Source organism: Chanos chanos, chromosome 1 (assembly GCF_902362185.1).
Source record: "Chanos chanos chromosome 1, fChaCha1.1, whole genome shotgun sequence".
Classification (NCBI taxonomy): Eukaryota; Metazoa; Chordata; class Actinopteri; order Gonorynchiformes; family Chanidae; genus Chanos; species Chanos chanos.
In genome coordinates this window covers 42,570,326-42,588,062 of record NC_044495.1, presented here as the reverse complement: position 1 = coordinate 42,588,062, position 17,737 = coordinate 42,570,326, and the positions used below count along the sequence as shown (strand labels likewise).

At 43.3% G+C, this 17,737-nt stretch overlaps 1 protein-coding gene across 1 annotated transcript; it reads right to left on the bottom strand.

Annotated features, from left to right (window-relative positions):
- Nucleotides 1-10,466: 10,466 nt before the first annotated feature.
- On the bottom strand, nucleotides 10,467-14,760 carry LOC115830100 (zinc finger protein 2 homolog). The gene is made up of 6 exons (XM_030794148.1): nucleotides 14,717-14,760; nucleotides 14,332-14,437; nucleotides 13,667-13,790; nucleotides 12,746-13,469; nucleotides 12,553-12,611; nucleotides 10,467-12,224 (listed from the first exon to the last, which is right to left on the bottom strand). The coding sequence occupies exons 1-6, from the start codon at nucleotides 14,743-14,745 to the stop codon at nucleotides 11,074-11,076; spliced, it is 2,193 nt and encodes a 730-aa protein (XP_030650008.1). The 5' UTR covers nucleotides 14,746-14,760; the 3' UTR covers nucleotides 10,467-11,073.
- Nucleotides 14,761-17,737: the final 2,977 nt, after the last annotated feature.

The window sequence follows — 17,737 nt, the reverse complement described above, 5'->3', positions numbered from 1 at the left end:
CGGAAAACTATGGCTGAATGCAGGAGATGTTAGTATAAACACACAGGAGAGCCTGATTTACTGAGGGTTTGTCTCTGGTTCTGAGCGCGCATAACTGTGAACATAAATTAAAAAAAAAAAAAATCCACTGTTCTGCCCTTTTCCTGTAGAAGAGTCAGTTGCTGTGGATGGAAATGGCAAAATAAGTGATGAAACCAGGAAAAAAGGGTGGTGTCAAGCAAATAGATGGAATTTTTTCAGTTTTACACTTACCGTGATTTACATATCATGTCTTAGGTTTTACTGTCCTTTGAAACATCTGCGTGGGTGCGCTTTGCATCAGCTCTGCTTCTCTCGTATGGTATAAAGTTCTCGCTTGATAAACATTCATGACCTCATGTCTTCCTTTATCATCACTTCATGATTAATCTGTCACCATTACCAACCATTCTGACTCACCCCAAAAAAAACCCACATACTTAGAATATAATATTATATACACAGCGTGCTGTATTACTCTAGCAAGGGCCTCAGTCATGGAGACTGGTTTCCCAGTGCTGTATTCATATCTGTAATGCGTATAATTAACTTAAATAGTTGATATTACGTCTGTTCCAGGTGGTATGAGGGTAGCCCAGTGTGACACTGTATCCTGACTGAAGAGAAACATTAAATTCACTCAGGTAATTGTTATTTAAATACGCTGTCACCAGGGACAGCGACAGAAAGTGGGTGTGCAAATCCTCTTGTATCTCCGTTGACTTTTAATTAGTGGAGACTAATCTTAAAATGCCAAATTCCGGAGCAGATGGGGTGAACAGAAGAAGAGAAATCATGTGGGTTCCAAAAAAAAAAAAAAGACAGAGCGCAGACTTGCTGTCATGTGTACGTTGGAATCGGAATGGAAAGATCTGGAACGTGAGGCCTCTAGTGAAAGAACCCTTGACATTTTCATTCTCTTGAGGGAAAAGCTCTCCGAGATGTCTTTCAGTAACAGAGACCTTCTTTCCCTGGCAAGCATCTGTTCCTGGAGCAGCCCTGTGCATTGCTTAAAAGCACTCTGTTCAAGTATGTATGAGCCACAGGCTGTCTCCTGGCAGCCCGTTCCAAAGTAGGGCAGAACCTAGCCACCATAAACCCACCAAACCCCAGACCGGGCACCTGCGCCAGTGCTGTCCAAGTCTGGCATCCCGAAAGTCCGCCCATGTCAGTGTGTGCAAAGGTTTTGCCCTGATCCCCTAGACTTCATTCATCATCATTACAAAGCCAGAGCATTTGCTACTTTAATTGTATGTACTTTTTTAATTTATTTTTTCCTATTAAAGTGTCTGTTTTTGTCTCAGAGGGAAAGCATTCGTGGGAGATGGAACCATGCTACACTTAATTACTTCTGAGGAGCTGACTTTTCAGCTGAACATTAGTTTTCGGTTCACCATTAAAAAAACACAGCGGTTGAGTGCAAGTTGTTTGTTTTATCCCGAGTACGTAGAACTCGAAGAACTCTGGATAAAGACACGGATCCTAGCAACCAATGGGAGCAAATTTGGATAACCATGTATCAAAGAGCTGAAGCTGTTTCTAAACAGGGAGTCCTAAGTAAACACAAATGTGATGCTAATGGGGGATATTAATGACTCTCAGCCTTGCTGAGCATGCTCTGTCACCGTGGCTGTAGGTCTGAGGACATGTTGGGGCTGGTTTGTGCCTCCCATTGTGCTCCTGTTCTAATCTGAATGACATCCAATCACATACACGGAGTTAATTAACACAGCGCTCCAACAGCGAACCAGAATTGGGTGGATGGAGGGGGGTGAGAGGTGGGAGGTGGCTGTAAGACCCCTCTGCTTTTATTCACCGCCCATCACTCTAGCCAGTTATTGACAGCAAGGGGTGTGTCTAAGATATCAAGATACTGTAAAGGTGCAGAATAGAGACATCAGTCCCCCGCACAGATTTCTATAATTCGTCAAGAGGGGCCTGTCTGAGCAAAGACTCGTCTAAATGATATTTCGATGACTGAAATCAAACTTCCCTCACCAAACACTCTAAATGCTGGTTTTAGTGATGATGGCTTCATTGCCATGGAAGAGGAGATTGATCATGTCTGTAATAGGTCTTTTATGCTGCTGTGTCTGTGCACAGCTCTTGTATGGAAAAATGACATGCGGTAGAGAAACAGAGTGAAGGTCGGTGGGTGTTTTAGAGGTTATGGCATTGAGTCAACATTCAAAGCATCGTAATTTGACACCTGAGTATGACAGATCCTGACCGTACACAGGGGAATGGCTGAGAGAGGTTTTCCACTCTCTGCTGACAGCTCTTATGCCCCGAAGCAAAGTACTTCACCTCAAGATTACTCTCGTAGCATGCACCCTCTCTGTTGTTCCCTCTCTCTCTCCAAAAACATCTTTATGTAACCTTAACCCTAACCCTGACCTTGGAAAAGCGAGTCAGAGAAATGCACAGACTCAGGAGACATTGGCTTTCTCTATACAGAACCACAGAGTGACAGCGACAGAATGATAAGAGCCCACAGAAATGATCGGATACTAAATGCAGGTGCTGTTACAAGAGGACCACTCTGACTTCTGTCTGTACAGACTGGAATATACCAGCAGATAAAGAGGGTAACTGAGGGGAAATGTGAAAAATGTATAGTCATTTTGGTCTTTTTTCTTCTTGTCTTTACAGAGATACTTCGTGGACCAGAAGGTTAGGTTGAACCGAGAGAGGGGAGGGGGAAGCTGATTGGACAGTTACTGTGGCCAATGAGGATAACCCCTTGAGGTTGAGGGACTCCTCATCAAAAACTCTAAGTCACCCCACCCCTACCCCCTGTGACGTAGAGTCCGACCTTCTCCCCCAACCAGAGCCTTAGTCACCACAACACCCACCGACGCTGGTCCTGTACCCCTAACCAACCACCTCTGGACGGGCACACACGGGGATGGAACTAACCTCCATGCGCGACTGGGGAACATGTACGTGTGAACAACTCCTTGTCCAGCTCCTGGAGCTGAGACTGGTTCAGCACTTTTAAGAAGTGCGAACAGGACCTTCTGGCTTCAAAACGTCTCCGTGGTATCTTTGTCTCGTTTTTCGCTGCTGACAGATCGGCTCGTACAGATAAGTAGCAGTAGGATTATGTATGAACGGTTTGTGACGGTTTCTGTGTCGACGTGAAAGTAGAAAAAACAACAACAGCACATTTTCAGAGAACGAATCCTCAGAGTTGGAGGGAGACTTTGGAAAGACCAAGAGGGAGAGGCTGTTCTGTCACAATCGCTCATCGTTTGAATTGATCTCCGTAAGGAACCCTTGGACAAAAGCAGGCAGATACATTTGGGTTCTGGGTCTTTTGATTTAACGTGTTCCCTTTGGTTTCCCTCTCTCAGTGTGAGAAGACCAAATGGGCTTAGCTTAGAGTTTCGGTTGAGGTTCTGGATCCCCTGCACTAACAGTAGCTTTTGTTTGAACGGATCCGCAAGCGCACACTAATGATCCTGCAATACGTTGAAACATCAAACACTATAACGCTACTACTGAAAATGTAACTCTGAATATCGTTTTAAAGCAAAGCAATATGTAACAGAAATTAGGAAAAAGGAATGGAAATAAGGAAAAACAAACAAAACAAACAAAAAAGAAATACTCATTGATTTGTTCCTTTTTCGTCAACACAAATTTTGAGTAATTGAGACTGGTAATTATGAAAAGTTGAAGAAATTGGTAGTGAGTTACTGATTGTTGACTTCTTTATCTGCCTACCTTAAAGGGTATGTTTGTGGACAGCTTTTGTACTGTTTCAGTGAATCAGAATGTGTGCTGAATTCGGGTCAGTAATTAGGATAAGTAGGCCGTAAACATTCATCTGCAATAATGCACAACATTGTGTTGAACTTCATTGTGATATGGAAGATCTTTGTGATTCTGTTTACCTGTGAAAGGTGAAACTAATAGTTCTTTTTTCCCTCCCTTTTTTCAGAGAAAAGGGGCACAAACATCAAAACCCAAACTCTCTCTTTCTCTTATACGTGCACTCACTCACACACACGAAAAACACACACACAATGTGCTATAATATTTTGTCATAGTCTAAGTTGCCTTACGGTGGATTGTTTTTTCGTGCACCTAGCGCTCTGTTGCATAGTAATGGTGAGTACAGTCCAAGTGTTAGCACGCCTGCTAACTCTCTGTGTTAATCTGGCTGAACAGAATGTTGAGATGGGAGGGGTGGGGGTGATGGGGTTGATGGGGGTGGACGGGAGCGGCCTGGCATTGTCAAAAATATTGCACTTGGTTAACTTTTTACTGTCACAAAAAACTGGGAAAAATAAAAGTCTATCTTTTGCAGTGTGTTTGGTGTCTGTGAGTCTCTCTCTCTTTCTCTCTCACACTCGCTCTCTCTCTCCCTCTCTCTCTCTCTCTGTTCTGTGAACATTTATTTTGAATTTCACATCCTAGAGTTTGATATTTTCTCATTCTTCCTGGTTAATTAAACTTTCAGAAGAACGCTGTAGCTTTGTTCAACTCCTTGCTATTCATCTTGTCAGTGATTGGTCCAAATTGGTCAGGTTATATCTGGAGCACGCATTGACTCCATCCTGATGTCAGGCCAGACTGAGTGACTCAGAGTCTGTGTTCCCTCTCCCTGTTCTCTTCTCCATGTAACCTGTGTCTGGCCCCAGCTGAGGGACGACCTAGCTCTCCGCCACCTGAGAGAATGTTATTCTGAGCTTTTTTTTCCCCTTGTCGCCATTAGAGAAAAGAGAAATCACCTGATCCCTCCCGATGTTTTCCCCTCTCTGCGAGGAGCCTCAGGTGGGCGCAGATGCAGGTAGTGTTCGCTGTGCTAATTGGGGAACCAGGTCTAGAGGGGTTTTTTTTGTCTCCTCCAGAAGAACCAGTGAAGCTCAAATGAGTCTGTATTGGTCTACCTGTCTGTCTGTTTCCAAAGACCCTCGTGACATCTCAGTGGTTTAAGCACATGCTGTGCTTGTCAAAGTGTGCGTGTGTGTGTGTTTGTCACGCAGACCAGTCACATCATTAAAGCCTCAGGGTTTGACAGGGGAGTGAAAGAGAGATGGAGCGGTGAGGAGGGAGGGGTGACCTTCGGGTTTACACAGATGTGAAAGCGAACAGATCCTGGTTTAGCGAGCAGGTTTGGAGATCAGAAAAATCTAACAAACCTGTGACACTGCTTGCGATTGGTTGGTGGTATTATTACAGACCAATAAGCGCTTGTCTTATTAGTTGTACTGATGCATTTTTATGTTGATCTATATTTCGTTTGATAAGGTTCTACCAAGCAGGTGGCCACACCTTTTTTATTTTTAATTTGTTGGGTTTGCTAAAGCTGTGAAGCACAGAGCAAATACCAATTTTAAAAGAAGACCAGAGGAGAACAAACAAACTGGGAGGGGGTAAATGATTGTTTTTGCATGTAGACGGATCACCACCATTTATCACCACAGAGACGCCTGGCCCCTGTTCCGGCTGCGTCTACTTCAGATCGCCGCGGCAACAAATCACCATGACGGTGTTAATCTATTAAAGCTCTATTATTATCCCTTGCCGTTACTCCTCCTGTCAGGAGTGAAGCATAAAGCTATTCTTTGGGTGGCATTAAGTTAGAACGAAACAGATTAGCTCACTGGGACTTGGGAAGATGTATTTACATATGCAGCGGTGAAGTATATCCAGATGCATCCAGGGGCTCTCAGAACAGGGCCGTCTTAATGTTATACCATGGGCCAGACTCTAAAATTAGACCCTGTGTGTCTGTATTGACTGAACAACACTTATTCCGTTATGACCCCTCAGTGTGTATGTGTGTGTGTGTTTATTATTTTTGTAGTTCTCCTCTCTTCTGTTCTTTAATGGGCTCGCTTTCTTTTTTGACACAGACTGTACATAAGCCCTGTTTCCTGAAATAGCCGGGCTTTAAAATGTTTTCCCCACAGACAGCTGTTTAGACATCCATTCGCTCAAATCCGCTTCGTTTGACATTAGTTTGACTCGATACTTTTGATCTCACTGATCTAAATTTTTGTGTACTTTGTGAAATATTCTCCAAGTTTTATTTGATCAGATTGTCTTGGTCTTTTTCCTCTTCTTTTTTTCATAGATGAAAGAAAATGGGTTCAGTGTCTCGGGGGACAAGAGTCTTATCTGTCTTCTATAAATGGGCTGCTTGACCCTGGAACGGACGCCTGTATCAAGCCGCTATTAGCAATCTTTTTTCATTAAACGAGTAGGCGTTTGTTGTCTGGCAACCTTCCTAACTGATTGCAGGGACAACCGGTCCAACATAGCTGACTGACCTCTGTCAACGGATGCTTTGACAAGTCAGCACACGTCACACATGAGGTGACAGGTCAGTTTTTATTTTAATTAATATAGCATGGATTCAGACACGGGCCAAATGCTGTCCAGACACGAGGATTCTTGTGAGAGTGTCTGATTATTTGGGTTTATGATGTGTCTTCATTTGTATGAGGAGTGAGAAATCTTGTCTTTGAGGAACAGGTCATAAGTAATCCTGACTTGTCTCCGCTTCCTCTTTTTTTCTTTTGCTTGCATCACATTATTCTTGTGTGTCTTAAAAGCTCCACTTTTCCTCACTTTCAGAGTGACAACAGATCTCTGCTGGACAACAAACCATGGCCCTGTAAGCCAAATTGCTCTTGATAACTGTTAAAAAGTCCATTGGGATCTTCAGAACTATTCTCCCTTCCTCTCATCCCCTCCACGCTCCTCACCTCTCTTCTCCTCTCCTCTTTTCTCCCCTGTGCTCTCCTCCCTCACTAACACCAAATTGGGGAATTACTGCACATCAGCCTGATGCAGGAGAGCAGATCACCTGAAAGCCCTCAATTTTCCAGCTACAGAAACATTTCCAGTGATGGTTACCCAGCATGCCACACAGACAGACTATTCATTCTGTACTGAGCTGTAACGTAATAGCCGTGCGAAGAACAGGTCGCTCTGAGCTTCCCCTAGCCCCCTCAGGATTATTCCAGAAGACAGCAAAATGCAATGATACAGCTAAGCAGGCAACAGCCAACTTGATCAAGTCTAGATATGTATCATTAATGCAGTTTTTTTTTTCTTGTTTTGACAGAGGTACAATGACTCATATTGGAGTTTATCAGTGCAGGATGGTCATCGACCACAGGCAAACCTGAGCAGCTCCAGCACGTATGTTTGTAATCTTGTCTTGGACTTAGTCAAAATGCAAACTGTGCAAAGAAGTTTATAAAAAATAAGAAATTTTCTTCAACCATTCCTCACTTACACTTTACCATTCACACGCATCTGCTCATTCTCACTGTTTGACCAGGGCCTCTGACTGAACAGTTTAGCAGACTGTTGATATGAGTCAGCATGTGAGTTTGAAAGAGAGGGCACTGTCTCAAGGTGCTCATGAAGGGGTTTAGGTCAGAAAGACCCTGAATGTTCTACTGAAGCTCACACACTGATGTTAAAACCACAAACAGTATTTTATGACAATGATATTTTCATTTTTTTAAACACTCTTGCACAGATAGTGTAAGTTTCATGCTAAATTTCCTTTTAAGACATTGGAAGCATCTGAAGCGTTTTTGGGCTGAGTTTCTCTTCAAGGAAACATCAGAAAGGTGCTGCAGGTGAAAATTGGCCGAATGTGTGTTTCTCCAGAGAAGAAAAAAAAAGAGAGAGTTGAAACATGCTCTGGTGTATCTCTGTCTAAGTTATGACAGCATACATGAGCTAATGCTTATGTCGGACACATCAGGGGCACAGCGTGGCCCTCCTGTACTTAAGTTCTTTTATATGTGTGTGTGTGTGTGTGTGTGTGTGTAACAGAGCCAATTAAAATCCACTGCACGCTCTGAAACCCTTAACTGTGGGAGTCCCTGTTTCCTATTTCAAAAAAACTTCTGTAATTAAAATGAACCTCCAGTTTTCTGAGTGTGAATTTTAATTATCTATCTGTGAAATCATCCCTGCAAGCAAAAACTGCAGAATTTCATTTACGTGTTGTATTTATTAAGAAGATAAACGAAACCCATTTTGTAATGTGTGTGATGGGTATAAACTCCTGAATTCACCTTCTACCTGCTCTGAAAGCCACACACTGCCTCAGCACTGGAAACAACCTCACTGCCAGACCAGAAGTATTTTAGTGCCTTCGGACCATCCAGATTTGTTGTTAACATGACAGAGACCAGGAAATAAATCCATTTAAGTGTACTGAGGCGGATCTTAAGCAGTCAAACTTATAGAATATCTATTTGACCAAGGTCTCTCTCTTCCTCTCTCTCCATTCCCGTCTCCCGCTCAGTTACACGCAGCGAAGTGCCGTTGCCAAGCACCCAGGCAGGATCACTCCCTACCACCGAGTCTGTCTGAGATTTGTCATTTGATTGGTCCTGGAATCATTTTATTTCATTTGAACCTCACGGTGTGCAGCGGGAAAAAACGGAAAGCCAAGAATAATAAAACTCATTCTAATTCATTTCCCTTGGTGCGCGATACTCGCTGAAGAGGATAAAGTGGGTTTTCGTCACAGAACCTCTTCTTGAATGTTCATGACCCCCGAAAGAATATCCTCAAACGAGGCAACAGTCTTTCCTTACAACCGCTATTCGAAAACGAAATCCCATTGTCTAAATTAATAGTCGTCAGGGCTTGGTTTTCTTTTCTTTTTGGGTGGGGGCTAGGACTAAAGGCATGGTGAAGAGGTTTATTTGTGATTAAGATGCAAGCAGAGCACAAAGATCTGTGTACACGTTTTCCAGCCCTTGTGAGGTAGGCCATGTCTGGTTCTCCTTACTTTTGATCAATAGCCTTGGAGAAAGACCTTTATAAAAATACAACACCGATTTACTACTGAAAATTTAATGACAAAGAACCCATATATAGGCTACACATACCTCACCAAAATACACTATTAATCTTACAGTTGTCTGCTACACGCCATAAAAGAGCAGATTTGCATTGAACTGAGGCACTGGATCCTGTTGAATGGCCTACCTGTGACTGTTTTGACAAATGAAGTAATTTGTTTTTTTTATTTGTTTTGTTACTCTCTGGAAACATTCGGCAAAAGTAGCGCGGCACACATAAAGAGCAGGCACCCCACTCGTTACTCAGGGACAACCGCATTTCTCAGCCAAATAAAAGACTTAATTCAGTCCAACTGTCACAGACAAACTGACGAAGGCCGTACATTGTCGTATGCCAAATGAACGGAAATAAAAAAATGTCTGCATGCTTTTACAAAAAATAAGTCATTTTTAACTTCATTCTTTTGACATCATTGCTTAGAATGTCGTGCTTTTGAACACAGCATATGAGCAGTGGGGAAAGAAAGAAAGAAAGAAAGAAAGAAAGAAAAAGGAAACGGCAGCACCAAGTAGGATCAGTATATTGAACTATCAATGTCACGTCAGTTTCACATTCAAACATACAGAATGTCATCTCACAGCAGAGGAACCATCGAGCTGTTCTGTTCATTTCAACCGCGCCGCTGGAGTCCGTAGCCGAGACACGCACTGGGTCGAAACGGCGGTCACCGCCGCGGCTCCCAGGGCCACCTGCCCTCTCCACCTTTATGTCGTTCGACGTCTCCATTGATCTTTTGCGAAAAGGCCCGTGAAAAGGAAGCTAGTTTTAAAAAGCTTTTCACCAAACACATGAGAGTTGTACGCTTTTCCAAAGTCCATTAAGGAAAAAAGAAAAAACTTCACAGTCCTTGACTTCTTTTTCTCGGGTCACGAAAGGCGGCCAAAAAAAAAAAAAAAGAGGAGGATGCAGAGAAAGAAATCTGCTAGTTGTGCATGAAAAAGCAGTTACCATGGTAACATCACACATGCAAAGCTTGCTTGCACACCAGCTACAAGTTAAGGAATATTGACAGCACCATATGTAAGCAGTAACTGAATTACAGCACTTCTGTTTTAACTGTCTCCGAATGAATGAGCTCTTCAGCAGCAAAGATTTGAATCCTTGGTCAATGAAAAAACTGTCCTTGAACTGTCAAACTTCAGGAAACAGCAAAAGGTACTGGTTTTCCTCAAAGTTCTTTGGCACTGTACTTTTAGGTCTGTTTGTGGTGTCTGCAAGTCTACATGAGCAAATCTGCAAGACAAGACATGTAAAATGCAGGTGGAGGAGAGGTCAGGCAGCTGAGGAAAAATAAACCTGTTCTTATTTTGAGATGGAGTGAACAGGACTGCCCCCCAGCGTCCAAATACCACAATACATTGTCAAAATGGCTGCAGCCAGACTACAGCTTGTTTCTGCAAACATTTTGTCATCAGGGGTTGATTTTTTATTTATTCATTCATTTTTACTGAATCCACATGTGTGCAATCTGCCAACTGGAGACCACTGAGGCTCACTGATATGAAAACCATTTAGACTTCAAGGTCAGGTTATAAGTCTGTTATAAAGATGTTTCAGGAGACCTGTACGGATTTCTGTAAAGTCACTGTCCATAGACTGGTGTCCACTCAAAACCAGCACAGCCAGAGATAACTTGCACAAAACACAAAGAACAATTAAGTCAACAGTACACTATGCAAGCAACCACTACAATCCACCTTGGTATACAGACAGTGTTTATTCTCACATGCTTTTGCTCTCAGGTTTGTAAAATGTATTTCGCAAATAAGGCACGCAGCGGAAAACAGAATTCCAAAAACATTCTGAGCGAAAGAGGTGACTTTTGTTCACGTGGTTTCATATGACCGATTTTTTCATGATATGTGAAGTAGTGCAATGAAAAGACAGGGTTAATTCACAGTTTATCTGAGAGAAAAGTTGGACATAATCAACAAACACATAAAGTCTGTAGACGAGTGAGCCCCAAAAAGCACCACGTTTTGGTCATGTTTATGGGGGAAAAAATCCTTATTTCTTGCACTTTTCCACAGAGAATGCTTTGATCACTACTGTTGGCTTGATCAGAGTCCGTTTAGTGGTTCAAAGAATCGAGCCAACGCATGATTTAGCTTATCTTCGACTCTATCACTGATAACTGCAGATAAATGTGTGTGTTTACCATGGTAAACATCAATCTAAGCAGCCTCGTTGTTCTCTCAGGTGTTAGTTTCTCTTTCCTAAATGCGTCTGTTGGTGTGTTTTCAGATGGTAAGACTGTCTGAATGCCTTTCCACACTCAGTGCACTGGTATGGTCTCTCCCCGGTGTGAATCTGCTTGTGTCTCTTCAGTCGTGTGGAACTGAAGAAACTCTTCCCGCACTGCGGGCACGTGTAGGGTCGCACGCCCGTGTGGTATCGCAGGTGCAGTTGCAGATAGCAGGCCTGCGTGAAGCTCTTGTCACAATGCTGGCACTGGAATGGTTTGTGGCCCGTGTGAAAGCGCTGGTGCTTCAGAAGCTCGGCGAAAGAGAAGAAGCTTTTGCCGCAGTCGGAGCAGAGGAACGGCCTCTCCCCCGTGTGGGTGAGCTCGTGCCGCGTCAAACTGGCCTTGTACGTGAACGTTTTGTCACACTTAGTGCAGCTGAAGATCTTCTCTTTGGTGTGTCCTGATAGGTGTTTCAGGAGTGTCCTCTCTCTCTTGAAGCTCTTGCCACAGTGGGAGCAAAGGTACGGTTTCTCGTCGGAGTGGGTTTTCTCGTGCTGCGACAGTGTCCCGGGATAGAGGAAGCCCTTCCCACACTGCGAGCAGCGGAAAGGCCTCTCCTGAGAGTGGGTGCGCTGGTGCGCCAGCAGGGCCCCCCTGTAGGTGTAGGCTTTCCCGCAAGTGCAACGGTACGGTCTATCCGGCTTGTGTGTGAGGAGGTGTCGGTTGAGGTTGGACACGCAGGTGAAGGTCCATTCACATTCCGTGCATTTATACGGTCGCTCCTCTGTGTGGACCAGCTGGTGACGGAGCAGGGCCGACTGACAGCTGTAGCGTTTGCCGCATTCCCCACATTGCTGCTCTTTCCCTTCCGGGTGCGTCTTGTGGTGCGCGGCCCTCGCGCCTAGCGTGCCGAAGCTCTCTCCGCAGTAGAGGCAGTCAAACTTGCGGTGAGAGGCGTGCGTATGTTGGTGTCTGGCAAGCGCCTGAGAGTGTGCGAAGCTCTTTTTGCACTGCGGACACTGGAAAGGCCGCTCCCCGGTGTGGGTGCGCTGGTGAGCCTTTAGCAAGGAGGCAAAGCGGTAGCTCTTTCTGCACTCCAGGCAAGCGTGGGGCAATGTGGGACCAATTAGAGGAGGAGGTTTCAGCGCTCCCTCTCTCCCGTCTCCTCCTGTAGAGTGAACATTTGTCATGAGTTTTTTTTTTTTTTTGAAGGAACTCCTCTTGAGCATGGAAGAACATAAACTGAGAACATGAGAAAACCACAGCAAATCTCGCTGGAAAAGATTGGGCAGGAGAGAACAGCTGTTAAGACTAACTGAATTTTGTCCGTAGACCAAACAGAGTTTTAGTGCCACTGGAGACTGTTTTGTTGAATGATTACAGATCAGAAACCTTAAGCTTCAAGGGGGAAAACAGTTGAAACGACTACACTACACTTTCAATACACTTCATGTAAGCAGTTTGTTCTCAAAGAGAATATCAAATATATTTCTCACCTGTGTTACGGTCGTTTGACAGGACACTGAGAGATTCCACTGAGTCGTCTGTGCTGTCCCTGTGAACGAACGAGTGTACATAAAAAAACTTATCATCCTTTATGTCTGTACACTGTGCACATGAGAAAACTACAGCATTTTTGACAGAGACTGCTCTGATCTACAGTGCTCTATTCGACAATGTGTCCTTTACCTGTCATTTTGTGTTATGAGATTTGGTTCCACAGGCTTAGCTGACTTTTCTCCTAAGACTCTCTTTGGGGTAACAGCTTTTCTTTTCTGCTTCTGGAGATTCACCAGCCTTATCTTCCAGGTCTTCTTCGGTGTCCGTTCAGACCGCCGCATTCCCTGGGGGACAGGAGAGACCGTGTGGTGTCTGGTGTGGCATTCTGGTAAAGATCCTGGAGTTTCTCCTTCTGGATTGCGAGCCCTTTCCTCAGGACAGAGCACCCCAAAGATTTTTTGATTAACATTAGAATTTGCTGAGTCCATGGAATTGAGTCCCATCTTGCTCTGAAACATGTTTAATGTTTCTCCCTCCACCTCATCAGTCCATCTGCTGTCGTTCTGAAGCTTCACTGCTGTTTCTTCTCCATTTCTCCCCGACCTCTCGTCCTTTTGCTCAGTCCCAACTTCTTCTACCATGATGCTTCTTTCACCACTCAACACGCTGTTTTCAGACGCTCCTGCGTAGACGGTCTCCTCTCTGTCCTGACATGTTGCTAGTTCTATTTCTGCACACTCTGAAACCACCACTGCTTCCTCTCCGGTGTTCTCCACTGTGCAGGCAGAGTTTAGCAAACCAACAGGGTCCTGTGTTTGGGTTGAACGGCCATCACTTTTAGTGTGTTCACCATTACTCTCACTTTTACCGCAGAGAAAGGAGAAGATACAGTCGCCTGTAGACAAGACTGGAGCTGAGAGAGAGAGAGGGGTAATAAAAATAAGACCTTTATACCATTAATAAAAATATCACTCAAGAGAAGTGTGCCATGTTTTACAATATAAAAGTTATGTAAAGCTATGAAATAGGCTGTCTTCATGGTATACATGTCCATCTCCACAGAAGGTAAACTGAGGGAGAGAATTTACAGTTTGGGGTGGATTCATTTACCCTGAGTGTCAAAATGTCCCAGGCACTTGTGATGCTTGAGTAGAGACCTGAGATGCTCGGAGTGATGGACACACTGTGCGCAGTCCTCTGCCACCGACGCCTCTGAGCCCAGCCAGGATGTAGTCTACACCACAGGAAAACACAAAGACAGAAATGTACGCTCTTCATATTACATATATATTCATAATTTCATTATTACTGAGTAAAACTCTCGGCTGAAGGACCTCACAGCACAGGAGCTGAGGATTTCCTGGTACTTTCAAATTGGTGGGATATGCAGCTACAGAATGCAATTACATTTATGCTACAGGATGGAAAAGGTGTAAACAGCGAGAGGAGAGAAGTCTGTGGTCTTAAATACAAACAGCTGGTGCACAGTGCTCGACTTTCCTTCTGACCAGCATTGAACGTGCCATTACAGACACTCACTGGGTTTTGTCTGCATTTTGTCGTTTCACTGCCACGTCAGTTTGTTAAGAACATGAGGCCCCAACTAAACTATACAAAGTTCATTTCTTTTAAAACTTATTTTACTGCAGGCCAAAGTTCGTTTTCTTCTGAGGGAAACTCGGTTCCGACTTAAGAGCACCAGCCTGCCTTTCCCTCCTGTGTGAAAACGGAGAGAAACACGGACAAGTGTTTGACCAAAAGTCGTCATGATCCACCTGGAGTAAATCCGGGGCAGGTAAGAGGCTCTCCAGTCTGGTGAGAAAGACCCACAGGAGCAGACGTAGAGCGCCGTCATAGTCTGCACCAAACTCGACGGGAAACCTGCGCTGAAGACACAGAGAAAAATGAGTTTTCTCAAACTTCCCTGACTGACGTGGAACAAAGTGCAATTCTTTCTCTGTCATGATGACTAACCGATTACAATACAGCACAAAAAAACGCTATTATCATTTTTACACTAAGCATTAATGTGCTGACACAGCTATAAAGCAGTATGAGCCAGTGAGTGTGCCTGAGGGGGAAAAATGAAAAGAACATTTATTCACGATCGCAGGGACATGGCAGGCAGATGCGCAGTGAGCGGTGTTAGCGATGTCTGACCTGAAAGAAGTTCTCTCTCTCATCCGCATCTTTCAGCAACATCTGGACCAGCTCCACAAAACTTGCAGTGGACTCTTCCACCTCTGCACTGCTCTCCTGTAGAGACAGTATGCATAAGAGTTTTCCTCTGATGCCATGAAAGACAGATACCAGAGCACACAAGTTTGCTTTTACAGAGAGGGGAAAACATAGCCTGGTTGAACTAGATTCATTTTCATCTTAATATTTATAATCTGTCTGTGTCATTCTGGGTGTGTGAAAGAAAGACAGTTGCAGCATGGGTCTATCTTACTTACATCCTTGTGAGGTGGTGTTAGCTGTTGGATGCTGTTCAGATGAAGCTGAATGGTTTGAGTATCCACTGGGTTTTCCCTGTGGAAGAACTCCACAATCAGCTGCAACAGAGGAGGTAAAACTGTGTGTACAGTCAACACTAGATTACAGCCAAGTCAAACGGTATGTGTCACAAGTCAACATGAATTTGAGCATAAAAACCTTATTAAATCTTTACAAAGGCACTCTGAAATATTTTATGAAAAAATGTAAAATGATTCGAGGAGACAGTTTAGGTATCTTTACTTTATAAAGACAACTCAGTGAACAACAGGTTGCTTCCCAAACTTCATTTTACTTTTTTTTTCCATTGTAAAGTGTCGTCTTAAAGATGCATTTGATACATTTTTTGATAGCTCTTGATTTTCAGAGCACAATATATCGGAAAAAGCCTATACACGTAATTTTCTCCCACTCGCGTATCATTACTTTGCTTTAACTCACCCTCGCTCGGAGGCCAAGGATGAGCTGAGCAGTCTGTCTGTAACAGAGCAGCTCTGGAATCGTCTCTGTAACTATGGAGACGAAATCCGCCAGTATCCCGTATTGCATTACGTCCCGCTGTTGTGCCACCTGCCACATGAACGCAGATATCAGGCGTATCGGTGGAACCAGTAGCCGAAGTGAAGGGAGAGACAGGTTACTTCTATCTGTAACAAAATTGAGACGGAGTTTTCTGACGGCGTAAAGAGAGCTGCTAGGACCAATTGGGCCTCTTGACAAGGTTACTACAAGGTAGTACACAAAATTGCTGTCTCGACAATTTACGAAAACATAACATGTTATTCTTTCATGTCACAACTGAAGTTAGAAACAGTCCTGACATGCAGTGACAGATTTCCTCTCATCTTAAAACAATATGAATTTACGGTGAACGGGTTATGTACTTCAGTAAGCTAGCTAGCAAACTCGCAACTCTCTCTGGACTCGCAGTCACATTTCTGAAAGTTAAAACTGTGATTAAAACGGGTAGCTAGTTTGCGACGGAATTAGCTAAACTGTTTACACAGGCAAACTCACAAGATTATTACGTAAAACTTTGGCTAACTAGCTTGGTAACTTGTATTGACCGTTAATAACCCTAAAATACCTATACTCTCCGGCGACGACAACCGAACTTCCATCGCAGCCTTTGATTCAGGGAAATATATATTTCAGTAAATGTAATCTACATTCATTTAATGAGCCAGACAAAATACTCAGATTATTCCAAATTATGTGACCAGTTAGCCAGTCCACTTTTACAAGACAATCTCAACAGAGGTTAGCGCGTAGAGGGAAACAGGACGTGACGCAATGCCCCGCCTATTTTGACGTGCGAGTTTATCAATGAGGCTGTATGTTTTGTATTGTCTTATAGTTGTATGTGGGATTGTCACACATCCGTTCTATTGTGGGCATCCGTGTGATTGTCAGTCTCGTGTGTCATGTTAGGCGACAAAATGCCTGCGAGCCATTGCATGAACCGGTGTCTTCGTGGTTCGACGTGGCTCAATGATATTCCAATATTGTGTTCAACTCGTTCTTTTTCTTTGTTTCTCGTTCTTTCTATGACAGAGGCGCTTTCGGACAGGATTTGAAATGAATGATAACTCTGTTTTCTGTAATCATCTTAATCACACACCACCATTGCACCTGACACACACACACCAGAACAGATCTTAGTTTGATGTTTTCCAGTGTTTATTCTGCCTACTGCATGACTTGTATGAAGAATGTGTCCCTCTCAGGCACAGCAATAATGAAGATAAAACTGAACTTAACCACAAGAGCTGTACACTGGCCCACCAGCAGCTTCACTATGGACACTACAATCAAACTGGAAAAAAACATACAGACAAGAGGAATGAACCAGAACGAGCCTTCAGGAGATATCAGACTAAAACCAATTCTTGTATCTAAACTCAGTTTTCAGTTAGTTGCATTTATTTTCCTCAAAACCTCTCAGTTTCCACAATGACCTCATATGAAATAAATAAATGGCTTTTACAGAGACTTCAGTGAACACTAAAGTGATGTTACATATTGCATGTAATCCAGTTGTTCTGACTTGTTCTCACAGGAGGCGGGACAAAGCAGTGTCTTTTCCTATTGGTCTTTGAGATAAGATGTTTTGGCTCAGTTTACCAATATTGTACATATACACATATATACGCCTGTGGAACAGAGACTGCATCACAGACCACACTTTGGGTTTTATCTTAGAAATGAGAAATAACAAAGCTGACAAAGTAGAAAAGTTATGCAAGATTCATTGCTTGACTTATTTTTCGTCTTCAAATTCATGACTTATGCATTTTTTCAAAAAAAAAAAATAATACATGACCAACTGTTTTACAAAGAACTGATTAACCCTTAACATGCTATTCCTGAAGACATGTTTTCATTACAAACATACCAGCAAATCTTGCTTTCTATTTATCTATTGTCTGCTACATAATAACAGCTGGAGGAAGATCTATAAATACACCATCTACAACATACCATCTATAAACATTCACAAGTTAATCTTAAGGCTCTTTATGTAGAAAATTATTTTGATGTCCATCTCAACGATAACTGCAACAAATCTCCATCACTCAACAGTCAACACAGACAGCTTACACCAGCAGCCAAGAGAAAAGCGTCCAAATTTTTTTTTTTTTTTTTTAAGTCTGGACCACTACAACTTCCTCCTCTCTGCTTAAG